The sequence below is a fragment of the Priapulus caudatus genome, unplaced genomic scaffold, assembly GCF_000485595.1.
Source record: "Priapulus caudatus unplaced genomic scaffold, Priapulus_caudatus-5.0.1 Scaffold53, whole genome shotgun sequence".
Taxonomy (NCBI): domain Eukaryota; kingdom Metazoa; phylum Priapulida; class Priapulimorpha; order Priapulimorphida; family Priapulidae; genus Priapulus; species Priapulus caudatus.
In genome coordinates this window covers 650865-669089 of record NW_014577114.1, presented here as the reverse complement: position 1 = coordinate 669089, position 18225 = coordinate 650865, and the positions used below count along the sequence as shown (strand labels likewise).

At 39.1% G+C, this 18225-nt stretch overlaps 3 protein-coding genes and 1 long non-coding RNA gene across 7 annotated transcripts in view; 2 read left to right on the top strand and 2 right to left on the bottom strand.

Moving 5' to 3' along the window:
* LOC106820943 (ras-related protein Rab-2-like) overlaps positions 1-2888 on the bottom strand; it is a 24170-nt gene extending 21282 nt beyond the window's left edge. Inside the window, exon 1 of the mRNA XM_014825556.1 lies at positions 2817-2888. Coding sequence (XP_014681042.1) covers positions 2817-2853 — 37 coding nt within the window. The 5' untranslated portion in view covers positions 2854-2888. The remainder of the gene's footprint in view (positions 1-2816) is intronic.
* Positions 2889-5730: 2842 nt separating this feature from the next.
* LOC106820935 lies at positions 5731-6359 on the top strand. The gene is made up of 3 exons (XR_001395669.1): positions 5731-5778; positions 6034-6150; positions 6317-6359. It is a non-coding gene; the product is annotated as an uncharacterized LOC106820935 (long non-coding RNA).
* A 2646-nt stretch (positions 6360-9005) lies between these two features.
* The window catches only part of LOC106820941 (proteasomal ubiquitin receptor ADRM1-like), a 9831-nt gene continuing 611 nt past the window's right edge, over positions 9006-18225 (bottom strand). The window contains exons 2-9 of one of the 2 annotated variants that reach the window (XM_014825548.1): positions 15311-15427; positions 14457-14577; positions 12971-13033; positions 12191-12535; positions 11261-11284; positions 10762-10922; positions 10035-10137; positions 9006-9865 (exon numbers count right to left, since the gene is read on the bottom strand). In XM_014825548.1, the coding sequence (XP_014681034.1) occupies positions 9726-9865; positions 10035-10137; positions 10762-10922; positions 11261-11284; positions 12191-12535; positions 12971-13033; positions 14457-14577; positions 15311-15427 (1074 nt within the window). In that variant the 3' untranslated portion in view covers positions 9006-9725. The remainder of the gene's footprint in view (positions 9866-10034; positions 10138-10761; positions 10923-11260; positions 11285-12190; positions 12536-12970; positions 13034-14456; positions 14578-15310; positions 15428-18225) is intronic. The other variant, XM_014825550.1, reaches the window with a different exon arrangement.
* The window catches only part of LOC106820942 (charged multivesicular body protein 4b-like), a 61325-nt gene continuing 56183 nt past the window's right edge, over positions 13084-18225 (top strand). For 2 of the 3 annotated variants that reach the window (XM_014825552.1, XM_014825553.1), the window contains exon 1: positions 13084-13192. In XM_014825552.1, coding sequence (XP_014681038.1) covers positions 13162-13192 — 31 coding nt within the window. In that variant the 5' untranslated portion in view covers positions 13084-13161. The remainder of the gene's footprint in view (positions 13193-18225) is intronic. The other variant, XM_014825551.1, reaches the window with a different exon arrangement.

Below are 18225 nucleotides of genomic sequence, written 5' to 3'. Positions count from 1 at the left end.
CAGATACACATGCAGTGCAAACCCCAGGCACCGCTGGAACTTTTCAATAATAAAATGATGGTAAATAAACACAATGTATTTACTACAAAAATCTTTGTTTCTCTACTCTCTTTCTCCTATTATTAGTAATAACTTTGGCTAAAATTGTGGTTGAAATGCAGCCTCCGCAACACACTTTCACCGCATGAATGCCGCCAGGGCTCGAATTAACCGACGGCACCGACGCGCAATTGCCCGTCGGTGCCCCTATCAATCGCCGTACTGCCCCTGAAAATCCAACCCGACCGACGGCAGTCACTCGCCTTGCCCTTTTGTGTTAATTGCCGTCGGTGCCCTTTAATCTACTGCCCTAGTTTTGTTTTTAGTCGAATCAACATAACACGTGCGCGTGCGTGCTGTAGTTGCAATGATGAGATATAAACCGATAGTCGCAGAAGGGAATAATAACGGCATCGGATAATTATTTGCTCCTGATAGCGGGCATGTAAAATTTCTTGTTACTGTACTTGGGTACAGGGGTCAGTGTTACGGTGTAAGCTTACATGGGGCATATTGTTTTGTACATTAAAAGCAAGACGATGTTGATGTACTAATTTGTTATGAGTTTTCCTTTATTTTACAAAAGTGCCTTGGTGCCCTTCTCAAATTTTGAGAGTTGCCTTGGTGCCTTTCTATTTTAGAGAAAATTCAAGGCGATTTCTCACATGCCCTAAAAAAATTGCCTTGCCCTTCTCGTCGCTTAATTCGAGCCCTGAATGCCGCTGTCCACAAACAACAAAATTGTAAGATAAGAACAGGTGGGAAAGCGTGAGCGCCAAATTTGCTTAAACAACAACCTTCATTTCGGTATCTTTGCGTAGCTAAATTGTTCACTTGTTCAAATGATAATTTTGCCATTTTGTAATGCAAGATCAGATAAGAGACATCAAGTAAATTCCTGAAGAAAACCCCCACTCCGTCGAAATGTAAATGGGAGCAAGTACATGTATGCAAGTAAGTGCATTCTGGGTTCAAGCGTCCCCACTTCCGAGCTCTATCTCGAGGCCTGCCAAGCCAAGCTAGCATAATTCGCGAGGGAATGATGTCATACACGTTCTATGTTCATTGGCCAAACAATCGATTAGTGCAGTTAGGGGGTTTCGCATTATAAACAGGCACTTCCTCCCATTTACATTTCAGTGGAGTGGGAGTTTTCTGCAGGAATTCACCAGATCTCTCGGAGTAAAGTGTGCATGTCCAGTACAAAATAGCAAAATTATTTTAATTCGAACAAATGAACATTTAGCTACGCATAAATACCAAAATGGAGGCTGTTGGTTGTGTATTTGTGCTGTGATGGTGTGAAACAAAGTGAGCATTGTGCGAATTTTGTGCTCACGCTTACCCACCTGCTCTATATTTTTGTTGTTTGTGCACAGGAGCGGTGTACGGTGTACTGCAGAAAAGCATTTCAATGGCATTTACAGAAAGTTATTACTAATAATAGGTGAACGACAGTAGAGAAACATTAAGACTTTGGTAGTAAATACATTATGTGTTTATTTACCATCATTTTATTATTAAAACATTCGAACGGAAGTGCCTGTGATTTCTGCTGCCATTTCTCACGAATATCAGACTTTGTCGCGATAATAATTTTCAATACACAGAACCAAGGATCCCTTGTATAGAATCAGATGCGCTTTTGTTTGAATTAGGTGCAATTGGTTTGAAGACGCCATTTGTGAATATCAGACTTTGTCGCGATAATAGTTTTCACTACACAGAATCAAGAGCCCTGGTACAGAATCAGATGCCCCTTTGTTTGAATTAAGTGCAATTGTTTCGAAGGCGTCATTTGTAAATTGTCGCTATAATGATAATCAAATATTCGGCGGTGTTACGTGTCCAATTGCAACTTTCTATGCTATAACACTTTTAACAGCAGAAATTCTTAAGGTTCTTCAAGTTGGTGTAATAAGGCTGAGAGGGTCTATGTCCCCCGGGGTACTGCCGGAACGTACCCTGGGTCCGGCCCGGTATACCGGAACGTACCCTGGTACTATCTAATATGCCGAACCGTACCTCGCCTACTCCACTAACGAGTCTAGGGAGTCGCCTACGCCTACTCCCTAACCCTAATTGGAATAATCCTAACCCTAACCCTAACCCTAATCTTAACCCTAACCATATCAAATAGTGACCAGGGTACGTTCGGTATACGAACCGTACCAGGGTTACGTTCCGGCAGTAACCTCGGGGACATAGACCCTATGAGCTGTAATAAGTGACTTATCACTCGTGACTAAGTATCAATATAGGTGACTCTATATTTTGCTACATTTTTTTCTAGATTGTGCATTTATATACCGGTATACAATGATGATGAAATAATAGCTTTAACCAATATCGCATTTTTTTCGACCTGTAGTTCCCTTCCAAGTTTAGCTCTTTGTTTCTCTGTCATTCGAATTAAAATTGCAAATTTTGACCTTTTTCTACTGACAGTACTGTGATCCCAGTGTTGCATGTCTATTTGACTACCTTTCTCTTTCCATCTTCGATACAGTACCTTGGACGTTGAAGGACTATTATTAACGCAGACTACGAGGTTACCAGTAATGACAGTATTACTATTTAGTACTCAGTAGGGGCCTAGTATTAGTAGTAATAATAATATCTAATCTGTAAACAATTATGACGATGTTCGATGAATGCGAATCAACATGACATAACAACAACGAATAAGACGAGACAACAACAAACGTAGGAAATAATATCACCACAATTCTTATGCGCACTGTACTGCCATTAAATACTATAAACCGATTATATACCTGTGTCTCGATGATAATATACTTGAAAGGTAAGCATATGACATTTTTAAGGCAGAATTATTTCCTTTATCTTCCAGACAGCTTATGATGTACACTTGTTCTGTTCATTGGAAACGTCATTCGCGCAGTGGCGACCTCGTTTGAGCGGAACCAAAAAAGTATGTCAATAAGTCAATTGTTGGAATCTATTATTGCATATCAATAACTTATTGAATAGGCATCTGTTACTTCACACATTCGTAGATTATAATATACGCAGAGCATCTATATATTGAATTGACCTGCAGTCCAGGATTCACGCACAATCTTTGAAGTATGCTGTAACATGCATGATGCATATTCAAGGTAAATAAATCCTATTCTACCCTCTCTCGATCTCTCTCTCTCCATCTTCTCTCTTCTAAGATAAAAAATAAAGACACCAAGGCGGCAAGAGCGCATAAAACTATTAATGTGCACTGGTATTAATCTATTATGCAGTTATCACAATAGATATATGTGAACAGTTTTGGAATGTATTATATTACACATTTAAGCTTCTTCCTGATCAAACTGCATGCAGTGCCCCTCCACACTCAGGATATAGTAGAATTGAGCCAGAGCGAGGCGCTATCTGTCGTGGAGTTTGCTTCCTTATAACAGTTGTAATGCAGCTGCCATGAACATATACAGTAAAAACCCGCGTATAAGAACATAGATTTTTCCAAGTTAGCCTCAACATGTTCTTATATAAATGGTGCTTACTGAAAAATTAGGCTCAAAAGCGTTCTTAAATAGGTTCTTAATTGTTTTACTTTTAAATATGTAACTACTACTAGGCTGAAACCGCGCTACCGCGGGCTTAGTGACTGTGATGCATGTGTTACCAGTACAGTAGTGTTATGTGTAAGTGTTCTTTTATGCGGGTTTTTACTGTATATGTAAATAATGCAGTACTGGTGTCTCAATAACCATGCCAGGGTGCTGCCATTGTTATTGTTGAGCATTGGCATTGGCATTGGCATTGTTATTGCATCCGATATTGTTGAGCTCGTCTTTTTTTTTTACCTTGTGCTTTCTTTTTAATGTTCATCTGCATGGAAAATAAGAACCTACTTTAAAATCTTAGCCTAAAACAGGTTCTTATGTAAAGGGCGTCTAAATGCGAAAATTTTAGCTAACATGTTCTTAAAATCTATGCTTCTTATACGCGGTTTTTTACTGTATATACATGATGATATGCAACTCATACTCCTCCAGCAAACATGACAGTATTGGGTGCAATGCTGGCGTTGTTCTGGAACGTACCGGCCAGTACCGCTAATGGCTCAGTTGTACTGGCCCAATGCTGGTCCGATTCTGGCTGGTAACGGTAACGTTTCAGCGGTACTGGCCCAGTACCGGCTCATCTAAGCGGGCCGATACCGGGCAAGTTAGCTGGCACGGTATTGGGCCAGTACCGTCGAGACGTTATCGCTACTGCAGCGGCCGTTATGGGCCGGTTCTGGGCCAATGCCGCTATGCTACTATATATTATATAACTATATATATATATATATTATACTACTATATATATATGTATAAATAAATAAATATATATATAATATATATATATAATTATATATTATATATATATTATTATATATATTATATATTTGATATATATTTATACTATATTATACAGTATATGCTATTATATATTTTTTCTATTAAAATAATTGTTGTGAGTATATACCAGTTTATATAGAAGTTCGTTGTTATGCGCACACATGTAAATTTATGGATATACTCAATGAAAAAAAAAGTTAAAAAATGTTTCAACAAGTGAGCTTAAACCGCCACCTATCGGTATATTTATTTCCGTGCTAAATTCTCAAACTTAGTGAAGACGTATCTGACCGGCAGCGGAATTTGACATCTTCTTGGCGTAATAAAATTTATCCTACAAAATAACCAAGTTATATTTTGAATCCATCAGCCTATTTATTGATCTATAGAACTACAAGCAGTAGACTCGTTTGTCTTGTTCGTGCACTTAATTTCCGCACTGATACTAGAAAGCACGTTTGTATTACGACATAATCACAGTACGATACGACTAGATGCATGATAGACATATAACGAAATACCCGCGCCGCGTGGCAATACCTTAGCACAAGTCACCGCACGTATCGCTGTGATATGAGTACGGCTGAAAGACAACGTAACACAACAGTAACAGAGCCTGCGTCAAGGCACGAACAAATACCTAAAAACCAGGCGTATATGACGGCCATATATATATCTGAGCACGCAACCTCAGCAGGCCGACATATATTTTATGTCATTAATCTACTGTAGTCTCTAGGCACTATATACTAGGGCCGCTATACAGTGTGACCATATATGCTGCGCGACCGAGCCTACTAATATTAGCTTACGGCCCTAGACTACCTCCAGTACGTATCTCATAATGAACCAGTAAAAGTGAAACTCTCACTTATATTACTTAATATAATCGTCGCACTTAAGTTACCGGTGTATGGACACTTAAATTGGATCGTATACTCATTCTTGCTCAACGCATGTAGAAGCTGTTTCATTATTTTTTTGCTAGACAGCTATGATTGATTGCTTGAAAGACGAGCTGAGAGAGAGCAGACCGAACATCCGGCGACACTGTTCCAGACCAGACGATACGACATGACTGGTGAAGGATCTAGAAAGTAAGCGCATTTCATGCACATTTGATCACAGTAATTTTGTAGCCAAAAAATGCTCATGCATCAAGTATTCATTTTATTATAGATTACAATTCGATTAGCTACAAATTGGCATTCCTGCTTTTCTATGTAAAGCGTGAAAACGAATGTTCATTGCGCATGAACAGATTACTTTTTGTGGTAGGTGTAAACGGTGAAACACACGCGATGTGGATGTTAGACGCGATGAGGAGACGCTGAACATGTCGCCAAGAGAGCCTTGCACTTCTATTCCAGATATGGTAAGAACAATGTGCGGCGTCTATTGCCATGCTAAACGTAAACATTGCATGACTGCATTACTATTGTGATGGTTGCGTTTTTTCTTGGTGTACTTTCTCTAATTGAATGATAGAGCAAACATAGCCATAAGTGTATTGTGTGCAATAATTTAGTCTTTTTCTTAGGTTAAATTCCTATTTTTATTTACATGATTAGCCTGATTGTTTAAAAACATGTTACACGTCTTAAGAAGTGACATTTTTCTTGTCTTTCAGGGGATCAATTACGAACATTTCCAAAACCAAGTGGGTTAAGGAGAGCGCCGAGCCCACCACCAACCCCAGAAGAGGAATTATTCACTCCTCGCCGAACAAATGTTCCCGTTCTGACATGTAAGTATGGAACAAATTGCTTCCCCTTAATTCTAATATAATAAATAATATTATTAATAATGATTCAATTATCGCCTTATATTTGCTGCTGCTGCTGCCATGTAGTTCCATTCATCCTATTATAGATCTATATATACAGCTCTCGTAAACATCTGCTTATTTTCAGCCTTTGAGAAAGAGATGGTGACCGCAGCTGCCAGCGATGCAGGTTACCATCGAATGGTATGGCAACGAGCTGAAACAAGCCAACGTCAAAGAAAGTATATATCAGCAAGCTGCCTAAAAACTGGATGGTGGCTGTGCACTTCATCTGGAGTCTACGGGCCGCATGCTCCTTTCCTGCCCATTGCAACTATGAGCAGGTGGCAGGAGCTTGAACTCCTTACTTCAGGCAGACCAGCACTGAAAGAAATACGTTTGGTGAGCCCAATTTCTATATTTTTTCATCATCATGATATAAGGCGAGGGGTAAACGGTATATTTATATAGGGCAATAGCAGTTCATTCGCCCCACATCAGAAATACCACCAATCTAGAAAGAACGCTGAAAAGCATTATGCTCCCTGTTTGGCATAGCAAATATCATTATCAGGTTCATGTCTGGCAGAAAAAGTACATAAATGCTTATTCTATCCTTGTATTGTATTTTGAATATGGTGTCAACATAGGCGAGTATTTGAACATATATGATTAAGTACAAATAAGATACTATATCTTATTAAATATGAACGGAATTTAATTTCTATAAGTCCTCGATTTGAGGTTGTGCATATGCCGGGAATTCTGACTTTTTTTCCCCTTTACATTTTCAAATTGAATTTGATATTGTCTCATGTACTTGTCAGTAGATACAATGAATAAGTCTCAATTGTCATTTTTGTACTCATTTTCATACATCTGAATTATTCTGGCATATTTAGGGGCCACATTGTGAAGACCCGCAAATATCTGCGAAACGACAACAGAGGCCGCCAGCCACAAAAAGAAATTATGATCTTGGTTAAGGAATTGCAGGGCGATGGATTCAGGAATTGTGGTAAGGAAGAAGCAGGGAAATGATGAAGGCGAAATAAAAAGACTCGTCGATGCATCATATGCGAGTAATTGCATATGGATCGTCGCAGGAATTGCGTGATTGGGCATACTGCTGTATGGGTAGTGTGCGGCGGGGAAGTGTGTGTATAAGTCGGAGTATTCATATGTGCTATTTTATCACTGGGTTTTATTTTGCTACATTTCAAGCAGCATATAGACAGACACGCAAGTTACATACAGTAAAAACTCGCATAAGTCGTCATCGCTCTGTCGCACAAATATTGCTGCGTCCTCAGCAAGTGGTTCGACTTGGATGGCGAGTGTTACTGTTATTTTACATTATGTACTATTTCTTTTGCTATGTTATCTTTTATTATGCCATATAATATATGTTGTACTAGTGCTTATCATGTGCCTATACGAGTATATAGATATGTGTCAGTATTCTTTTTTATTTGATGTGTAATATTTTGCTACATTTGAAATCTGCTAACATTATTGCAAGTCTACATATTATTATCGTGGCATTACAGCGATCCCGACATTTATATTTTAACATTATATTAACTATTTATTTGCTATGTTTCTTATATTATATGCCTTATATCTTTTGCTACTAGTCCTATATGTGTATAATTTTCTAGACATTATTTTATTTGGATATGTAATGATGCATATGTGATATTATTTTATTGATATGTCGATATTATCTGACGTATATTGCTTATCTTTAATTAGAAATTAGTTACATTTCAGTATTTTCTACAGTACACTATATATGTATATACTAATAATATATAGTGTTACGTTGATGATCATTTATTACGTATTTTTTCTGATTACTCCTATATTTCTAGTCTTATACATTTTTCATAGAAATACTCCTACAAATCGGAAATGTAACAGTACATTGTGTATAAACTGAATTATGATTATTGTATCATGGGCTTGTTCTGGTCATTATATATATAGCACTGCTCCTATTATTATAATTATAATGCTGCTCGAATATATATTTAATTAGGACACTGGGCACGCTGCTGGCACAATACTGCGGCCGCTTCTGACCCTGTACGCGGACCAGTATGGCCCCAGTACAGAAAAGCCCAACACTGGGGCTATGTTACCGTTATGACGTACCGCGCCGAATACAGGCCAGTATAGCTGCCATACTGGGCCCAGTAATGCGGCTGCCCTTGGGCACGCGGCTACTGCCCAGTGACGCCGCCGCCTGTGCAAGACGTACCGCCCGTCAGTACTGGCATTCGGTAATGACGACTGGTGCAGCCAGTACTGGCCAGCAATTGGCCCAATACTGTCATGTTTGCTGCGTCATATGCTCGGTACCAAAAAAACACTACTAAAAATCAAAGATGGGTCGTAAGCCCTGGATCTAGATCGTTTCCAGCAGTTAGCCACACTACTTTAAATAAGTAGTTGCATGGTTAGGAAGTTGGTGTATTTCACCACCTATGCCTCGAGGATTAAGCCATGCCCGCTCTGCCGTGACACTAAAGGTGGCCCGGCCCTGTCAGTGACGTTGCTTATGGAGCTTAATTTTTAACCCAATCTCAGGGGATAAGCCACCACTTTATAGGGTCAGTCTAGACAGAATGCAGTCCCCAACCATGGAAGCCTGGCTTCTACACCCTGAGCGAATTCACTGGCCGCTTCAGTCAGGGTTTGGACTCTCACCCTTTGAAGTGAAACGTGGGCATGCCAAACCACTAGACTTCATGTACACTGGGTCTCACCAAAAATACCAGATAATAAGCATATAGCTGGTGCTGTAACAAATAGTGATACAATAAACATTCATATACATCTCTTTAAACAGTCTTAAGAGTTTTTATTTCTTAATATAGGTAAACTCGTGAATATACTTAATTTAGCAGTGGCAAACATCAGATATCAACACACCAATCACGCACCAAAAACAGTTGCCTATAGCGCAACTGCTATGGATGCATAAATCAATTAAAACAAGAAAATATACTGCCTTGACTTGCATGCATCCTTACACATTCCATTATGCACTATTCCTAAACACTTTTTGCTTTTAAATCAATTCATCCTGACATGAGAGATGAGTATCATTAAAATTACTTGGAGCATATCGAGATAACACTAACTACTTTGAAACTAATGTTTTAAGAGTGAATAGTGCAAACTGAAGGAAAGAGATTTACTTGAGCTTATTTCGATGTTATAGAACTGGAACTAGAAACAATGATACCAATCCTTAGATAGACTCTTTGACATAGTTATTACGAACAAAGCCAAAACATGAAGCACAATGCATGGCATTACATTGAAAAGGCCAACAGATAAATATCCAGTAAAAACTATGACATTCGGGAAGACTAAGCACAGAATCCTATAGCTCAGTTTTGCCCTCTCAACATGTGAAAACATGCATATGTATAGCCACAATTTTGGCAAGTTGAAACAGAATACATTGCTGTTGCTTCATTAAAAGAAAACTTGAAATAAGACTGATTACATATTCTCTTAGACAGTTATACATGACACCATGGAATTTAATCCAATGCCATTTCATCATCAGAGTCATCATCCTTCTTTTTAGAAGAGTCCGATTCCTTTTTTTCCTCACTTTTATCTTCCTTGGAGCCAACTCCTCCCTGTGTAGCTTGCAGGGCTCGTACAAATGCCTCGACATCTACACATGAAATGCAAACACAAATGTACCATGAATGTAAGTCATGGAGAAATTTCAAAACATCACGCGTATCTTATATACGCCATAATTATGATGTGTAATAATAAACCGTGAAATAGTTGGTATTTACATTAGTGAACGGCTGTAATACTTTTAAAATATAACCTACCTCCCTGAGCAGCAGCAGTAGTAACTGATTCACCTAACTGAAACTGAGACATCAGTGGTCCCAACTGTCCAGATTGCAGAGCAACACTAAATGTACTCAGAGCCTGAAAAGTAAACATTAAAATAAACCGTTCAAAATGTACGCTGTTGTTTTACCATTACCACTTCCAATGCATGTTCAGTTTTAATTCACATAAAAGGAAATGGAACAATGCAACAATCATAAGCACACCACAAGTATTTTTTTATAGCAGCAATACATCTAGTTCACTTTCAGATCAGACACCCAACCAATGACTTTAAGGATGAAGAATTGCAAAATAATGTAATTAGTGACGAGTACCGCATATCATTATTTCCCTCATTTTTGCGGCATGCCTCAAGTCGCTTTTACACGTTAGACCTCACTAACACAGCATTCGCTAGTCCGGCAGCTTTGATAGTTTGGGACAATAATTTGAATCTTGCAATCATTAGTTTGCATGAGCATTGCTTGGCCAGCTGCGATGCCACCCACATCGCCACCAGAAGACTTATTTTTCTTTACTTTTTTTCCCCAACTTAATCTTTTTAGTCTCAGAATACACTGAACTTGTGCCACAGGACTACAACTTTGCTAAACTATTGCTGAAAGATAGATGGACACTTTAACAGATGCTCTCCCATTTTATTACCTGTATATTATGAGTTCAGATGATGAGGTAATGTCAGACAAACTAAAAATTTACCTGCTGAAATTGTGGAGACTGGATGGTACGACGAAGTTCATCAATGGTTTGTGGAAGTTCAGAACCATGTGGCATCAGTGGCATGAGCTGTCTCTGAAATCCTGGGTCACTCAGGATGAGACCCATTGATTCTGCAGTCATGGTAGAGCTCAGATCTACATCTGTCCAAACCACAATAAAGTAAATAAATGAATTTATATGAATTAAGCAATCTCACTTTAGTGCAAAATCTTTGACAGAAATAAAATGACATCATTTATCTTGGCACTACCAAGGAGAACATTAACAGTACAGTATTAAAATGCTTACTATGCTCGAAGAGACCTCATTACTCCTAGTTGGTAATATTTATTGATATGATTCACACCACACATAAAAAAGATTGCAATTTCTGACATTCATTGTTAATTGTTTTTTTGTCAGCCAGTAGCAAGTACTTAAGGCCAATTAACCACAAATACTATATCTGTATATAAAAATGAGCCCTGCCAAGACTTACTTGTTCTCTCTGGCATCAGGGGAACTGAAAAATAATAAAAACGGCATTAATAAAATAAATTGTAGGTGATATGTTGACTAATATATTGTTTTAATTACAAGTTTAGTAGCTATTAAACAAATGTCAATTAAGACTGACATCGCACCAATGTAACTGCCATCCTACACAATGGAAATATGCTCAAATTTTCACACATGAGCTATATCCATTAAAAGAACCAAATTGTAAATACAAGTAAAGATAATTATAAATGAAATTAGTTTTTCCTATTAATAAGAATGGAATGACTTAAAATTATATAGATAACACAGACTTAACCACAACAACCATCAAGCTATATTATCAGTTTTTACAAATTTGTAATTTTTCAAAAAAAAAATTACAATATACTATGATCAGGAGTGTATAATATAGAGAGGAGTATGACTCGCTCAAAACACAAGAAATTCAACATTTTCATGCACTAATTTACCTACGATTTATTACGTCAAACCCAATAAAAATGACATCAGAACTAGTCTTGTACATCCAACTTGCCCTCACACTTTACTTTAATTTGTATCGATGCTTCTTATTATATAGTTATAGCTTCGAACGTCAGATATGGTTTCAGTCATTGACAAGATTAATTGGCCATCGTTCCCGCCCGATTGAAGCGAACAAGAGGCAGCTCGCTCGGAGACAACTGTTGACTAGGTTCGGCAGGGATTTGCGACTCGCAGACGCGCGTACTTCCATGTGTGAAACTAGTAACAATCTCCGACCGCTGGCTATGCCCCGCGCCACGGCTACGAGTGCAGCTAAATCGCTGCCTAACACCGCCAACAGGTGTCTCAGAGCTAGCCTACTTGTCAAAATAATTTTGTCTTTTCCATTATTTGTTCCTTTTTTTTAATAAAAATTACACACACTAGCCTCACCCTGCATTACCTTGTATGCCTGCAAGAATGTTCTGCAGGTCACTCAACTGGATTGGCGCGGCCTCGGCTGAAGATGATGACGATGAAGATGTGGTCGTGGTCGTGGTGACCACCGTAGCAGTGGCTGACGCTGAGTTGGATGCGGTGGTGGTGGTGGTGTCATTGGTTGTAGAGGCCGCTGCTGTTGTTTCTTGTGCTGCTGTGCTTGCCGTTGTAGAAGTAGTGGGAGCAGCAGTCGTAGCTGCTGTGGTAGAAGCAGTAGTGGTAGATGACTGGGAAGTGGCCGAGCTCTGCCGGCCACTGCTCCCACTTCCGCTGCCTGGACCGGTCAAGGCCCCAAGACCTCCCATTCCGCCTGAAACATGTGAGACATATACATGAGGGCAGTGGTCAAAACGATCACCATAATGTTCAACAATGAGAACTAACATGTCTAAATTAACCATTGGAAAAGTATTATGTTACTGATCAAGGTACACACAAAATTCAGATACAATGTATTACATCTCTGGCAATTTAAATTAGAACTACTTGAAACATTTATGCATAAGGAAATAATGTTTTTTAATATTTAGTCAATAAGAAAATGATTCTAATCTCTACCAGTCATATCCTAACTAAAGGCAACTGCATTTAGATTTGATTTTAATGTACAAGAGTCCTCTCTGAATGCTGAAGGTCACCACTACAAACCCTTACACTCATAAATGTGTAAGCATATTTCCACGACTACATTCATTTACACACAACATTTGATAATAATTATTATCATGCAAGCCATGACAATTACCAAGGAGCTGCATTAGTTGCTGCTGACTCATGCCACCCAGGAAGCTCTGCAAGTCATTGTCGCCTGCAACAACACAACAACTGCAATAAAATCACTGCAGACCACGCACGGGACAAGCTCATTCCACACTATTATTATGGTTCGGCATATTAGTATACTCTATGGCGGCCAACTGTTGGATGTAAAACTGGATGTGTTGTTTCAACATGAAAGAGCATAAGGGTAAGCAATTCATAATGTATACAGTTTGATATGCATTGGTTGAACCTATAATATAAGAAGAATGTCTGTGTGGGGCATCCCAGACTCCTAAACTACCGGCCCAATTCCCGCTGTATGTGAAACAGAGACTAGCCGTGCAACTGGGGGGTGTTTTAGGCCAAACAAATTTTCATATATAGTATCAGAATTTTGGTAAACAAGGAATAACAGAATTGGCCAATCACCCAATGGATTTGTCACAACTGGCTCCCACCGGTTATTGCCACAGTGACAACAGTGCTCGATAGCGTGTTTGCAGTAGCAAGCATATACTGTAACCAGTTAGCACGTTTGTTGCGGCATTATAGGCTGTATTTTATATTATAATAAACATGCTTAAATACGTGTGAAATGGTCAAAACGTCGTACACAATGAATTCAACTATACTCCAAATACAGTATACATGTTTCTATGTGGCGCAGCAAACTCTTCCTAAACTACCGTATGTACTCGCGTAATAACCGCAAATTTGGCCTCAGATTTCAACCCTGTATTTGCTCTGCGGTTTATAAGTGCGCCATACCGTGAGGGGAAATATACTAGGCGCAATACTTGGTTACCCGATTCAAATTGAAGTGCGGCTTATAGGCGCCCGCGGTTATTACGCGATCATATACGGTACCTCATGCTCTGTCTGTGAAACACCCAATTTTCGTGAGATCGGAAACAAAAACAAACGTTTGTCTACACTATGAAACTCTGTTCTACATACTATTCTATCGTTTAATCCTGTAGCACATGGTGGGCAAAGTTCCTCTCATGCCCAACTTCACATGACATGCTCAAGCGTCAAACTGCCACAAAACATTTTCATACACGCTAAAAATTACCAAACGACTAATTAATACTGCGCATCCCAAAGCGGTATTTCCGTTTACTGATTGTAGTATCATTGTATTTATTGCAGTACTTAGTATTTCTTCTGCTTTCCTTGAAAATGTGTGAATATCAGTCTGCTGGGTACCCAACTAGTATCATAGTATCAGAAACATATAAATTCAGCACATATATCTTTCAAGAAAAGTTAGTGATTTCAACTTGGGGTAGACAGCAAGACTTGTACCATGCGACGTGAAAAACTGCGTCAACACAAGAGATTTTATAAACGGCCTCCAAGCATGCCTAAGCCTTAATGCATGATAAATCCCAAGTTTTACAGACTGGTATGGATTAGAACTTATATCCCAGGTGTATACATAGCCAAGTGATGATGAATTCTTATACCGAGTGCAGAGCCAAGTTCAGAACCAAAGCCAGCACCGCTGCGACTGGAACCAGATGGTGGATTGTTGATGAAGTCATTGAGCTTCTTGCAGTTTTCCTCATCTTTGTCAGCTTTAGGTTCCTGCAATATGAAAATAACCATCAATTAGCACGTCTGCTATTGTGCTATTACAGCTGCTGGTTAGAATTAGATGTGTTTCTGTGACCATTTTACATGAGAAACAAACTAGAAACAGGTCTAATGGCATTACAGATCGATGTACTCAACCAGGCCTTCATGTAAGAAAATTAATGCCATAAATGAGTCTTCTGAGAATTTCAATGACAGCCATTGTTGGGGCAAATATAGGATTGGAATCAATGCTAAGCTGATCTAAGCCAAATTCTTATGCAACACCAGACCAACAGTACCAAGAAGTGACAGTGCCATGGTGCTTCTCTTACATGATGGTGTGTGTTACTACATTAATTGTTTGCACAACATAAAGCAATGTACCCTGATTGGTCAAAATTGAATTAGATTAGGTTACAGGTTATTGGAGCCACCAGATTGAAAGACTTCTACTTAAGACTCAATCGGGATAATAGAAGATTCACTTTTTATGCAAGTAAGAATGTTGAAGAACTAAGGCATGTGCTAACAACATAATATGTTATGTATTGCACAAGGGGCTAGACATGAAAAAAAAATCACCAGGGTTGAAAATTTAGGAAAGCAAGCAGCAATTTTGCCACCTACTATGGTGTATTTGCTGCCTGCTCTCAACGTCAACAGCTAATCTTTGAATGCATTTTTCTATGACAAAAAATACTTTCTGCCTGAAAAAAGGCAATTTCTAACCAGGAACACGCACCTGTAGCCAAAAGAACAATTTTCGGCTAGAGTTCTTGAACCTGAGGACGTACACACGACCAGTTGTACACTGTGACACATGCCTAAACTCACAGTCATCAGGGAAAATAATGAGGTCCTGAAATAAGAACAGAGTAGTTACCCGACTGGGCTATACATGTTAATTGTTATCATTAGTGAAAAACTATGGAGCATTTTTTTCTGCAAATCACTTGGTGGTAACTACTGCAATTGCTTTTTTTAAGTTATTGCCAATATTGAAATTTTCATTCTTGAAAAATGTTTGTACAGTCACCCTTGTAAAAATTGTTGCAATTTTTGTTGTGGGCATTGGATAGGTGAATCGAGTAGCACTGAGGGCGAGACGGGGGTATATCCGACCCAAAATATCAAGTACAGACCCTCTGTTTGTTAATACCGTTTTCCGAAGACTTTATCTCCGTTTCAGAACTTTGTTTTCATGCAATAATTCATCCTAGTAAGAGTAACTTCGATGTTTTTGACCATATTGGACAGATTTTTCGATCGACCAATGAAATTCACTTCCGGTAGCCTCGGGTTCACTCGGAAATAATAATTCGAAATAATAATAGATGGCGCGGACTACCTACCATGTTTCCTGTTGAACATCGGGAATAGCCGAAGTAACCGGAAGTGATTTTCATTGGTTGACAAATGTGAATGAAGACAGAACATTTTCTTTGGATGTTTATATTTACCATTAGGTTAACAACTTAATATATTCTTATGTTGTGGCCGCTACCAGGGCATGATAGCGTGCATCAGAGGTGGATCCAAGAATTTCAAAAAGAGGGGGCACCAAATGAGCAATATGTAGTGAAATGTGGGGGAAGATACGGCGAGAGAGCGGAGCGACCAAGCCCGAGCGAGCGAAGCGAGTGAGGGGGGGCAGGGGCTATATGTAGAGTAGTGGTTCGAAAGTGATAGAACATGGGTCCGCTAATAAAACCATGTCATTTACATCAATTATAAATAAATATTCTAATATTATATCAATATAATCTAGGTTAGAGTTTATGTTACGGGTTAGAATTACTACAATTCAGGTTAGGGTAGAATTAGGGCGTTAGGGTTAGGGTTAGGTACTATTCGGTTTTTAGTTGGGAGGCCGCATGTCTGCTATTCCTTGGCGTAATATAATAGTAGCACAATAATTAGTTTTACGCTTAAAACGCCATTAAACAATGCTGCTTCTGGCAACATAATTTCACCTGCATGGAACACGCACTGTGACAATCTGACAACGCAAATCGGCAGAGGTGGGAGAGCGTAGTCCGAGCCAGGTACGCAGACCCAGTAATGGGGCTGCCGGCTGTGGTCTACTCAATCATCGGAAAGCCAGCCTCGCAGCTTGAGGTTGGCACTTATAAAGTAATATATGCGGCCCGATATATAGACCTGGTCACAGTGACGTCATAGCATCATGTTCTATTGTTTTCCGCGCATATTGGTGATCACCTCATTCTGCTTAGCTGACTTAGACTGGTAGCCGGTCGCACCGTCACTCACTCACTCCGTCCGAGACCATGTCGACGTCCAGAGCCAGTCTACAGCTTGATCACCATTGAAGTTGCTGCGTAAATAATGCTATCTCCTTATGCAAACAAACTAGATTCTGTGGCTAAACAGCGGTATGTAGTGAAGATTGGTTGTGTGGATGCTGATCCTTATGCGATATGTAGATCAGAGTGTAAATCTGTCTGGATTGTGAGAGTAAAACGAGCTGCCAGATGTAGAGTACCAGACATCTTTATCACTACCTCATAAATACACCCGGTGATTTTCTGGCAGTGCTGATAAAGGCGTACAAGAGCTTGGATGCTTCCAATATTTTCATCTCGGTTGGGTCAGAGAGCTCCTGGTTTCTGTAAAGGAGCAAGTTGTCATTCTGGTCAAAAGGTGAGTTGCTTTGATGTACATATTTACCATTTGAAATCACTGTCAACTGCATGATAATTTACTTTACTTAGTTCCTCCCAGACTGTTGAGTGCATTGGGCAGCAACCCATGTAACAGTACAGAACAGAGCACTTTTCCTTGGGGCAGAGCAGCGTGAATACTATTACTAGTATATAGAACATGTTTCTTTCATCATTACCAGCTATTACAAAGATTCTGCAGTACTAGTTTATCCCTTGATGCATTTTATTCTCTAGGTGCTGCATTCCCAAAAGGCTTTCGGAGCACCGTGCAAGTGTGGGTGATTTGTGGAGAAGGATGGATGGTTGTATGCGCCACTGTAACTGCATGGCCAGGGCTTGGGAGACATGCTCCCATGTAGCTGCGACACTATTTGCCATTGACAGTGTAAGTATATTATTTAACTGGCAAAAAATAGTGAGCAAACACATGAAATAACCCATCGTAATAGTAAAATGCTTCCTTCTTATATAGTATATATATATATATAATATCACGTCAACAAATTTAACGTTATTATGGGCAATTATAACGTCAACAAATTTACATCTATCTTTTTAACTTAAATTCAAGTACCATTTCATTGTTTGTACTGGTATATTAATGTAGCAGCAATATATTTCTCTATCTTCCCCAGTTGTTAAGATGAAGAAGACACTTCCTGCACCTCCCTACCCAATACATGGTTGGCACCGTCAATTCTCAGCTGCCAATGTAGTACCATCATCAGCCTAGAATGGATTTCTCCAATGCAAGAAAAGAACGCCAGGTGTGTCTTATGTACAAATTTAAGTAGGAGTATCAAAACCACACCCATAAATTATCAAAAAAAAATTTAGAAAGGTAAATGAAAAATGCCATCAAAGGCTATTGGTGACATTGTGCTAATATGTTTTCAGGTGTTGGGAGTGAAACACGAGTGTAAAAAGATGTCCAGAGGTGGCAAGTGCAACAAGAACGAGAGAGGAGTCATTT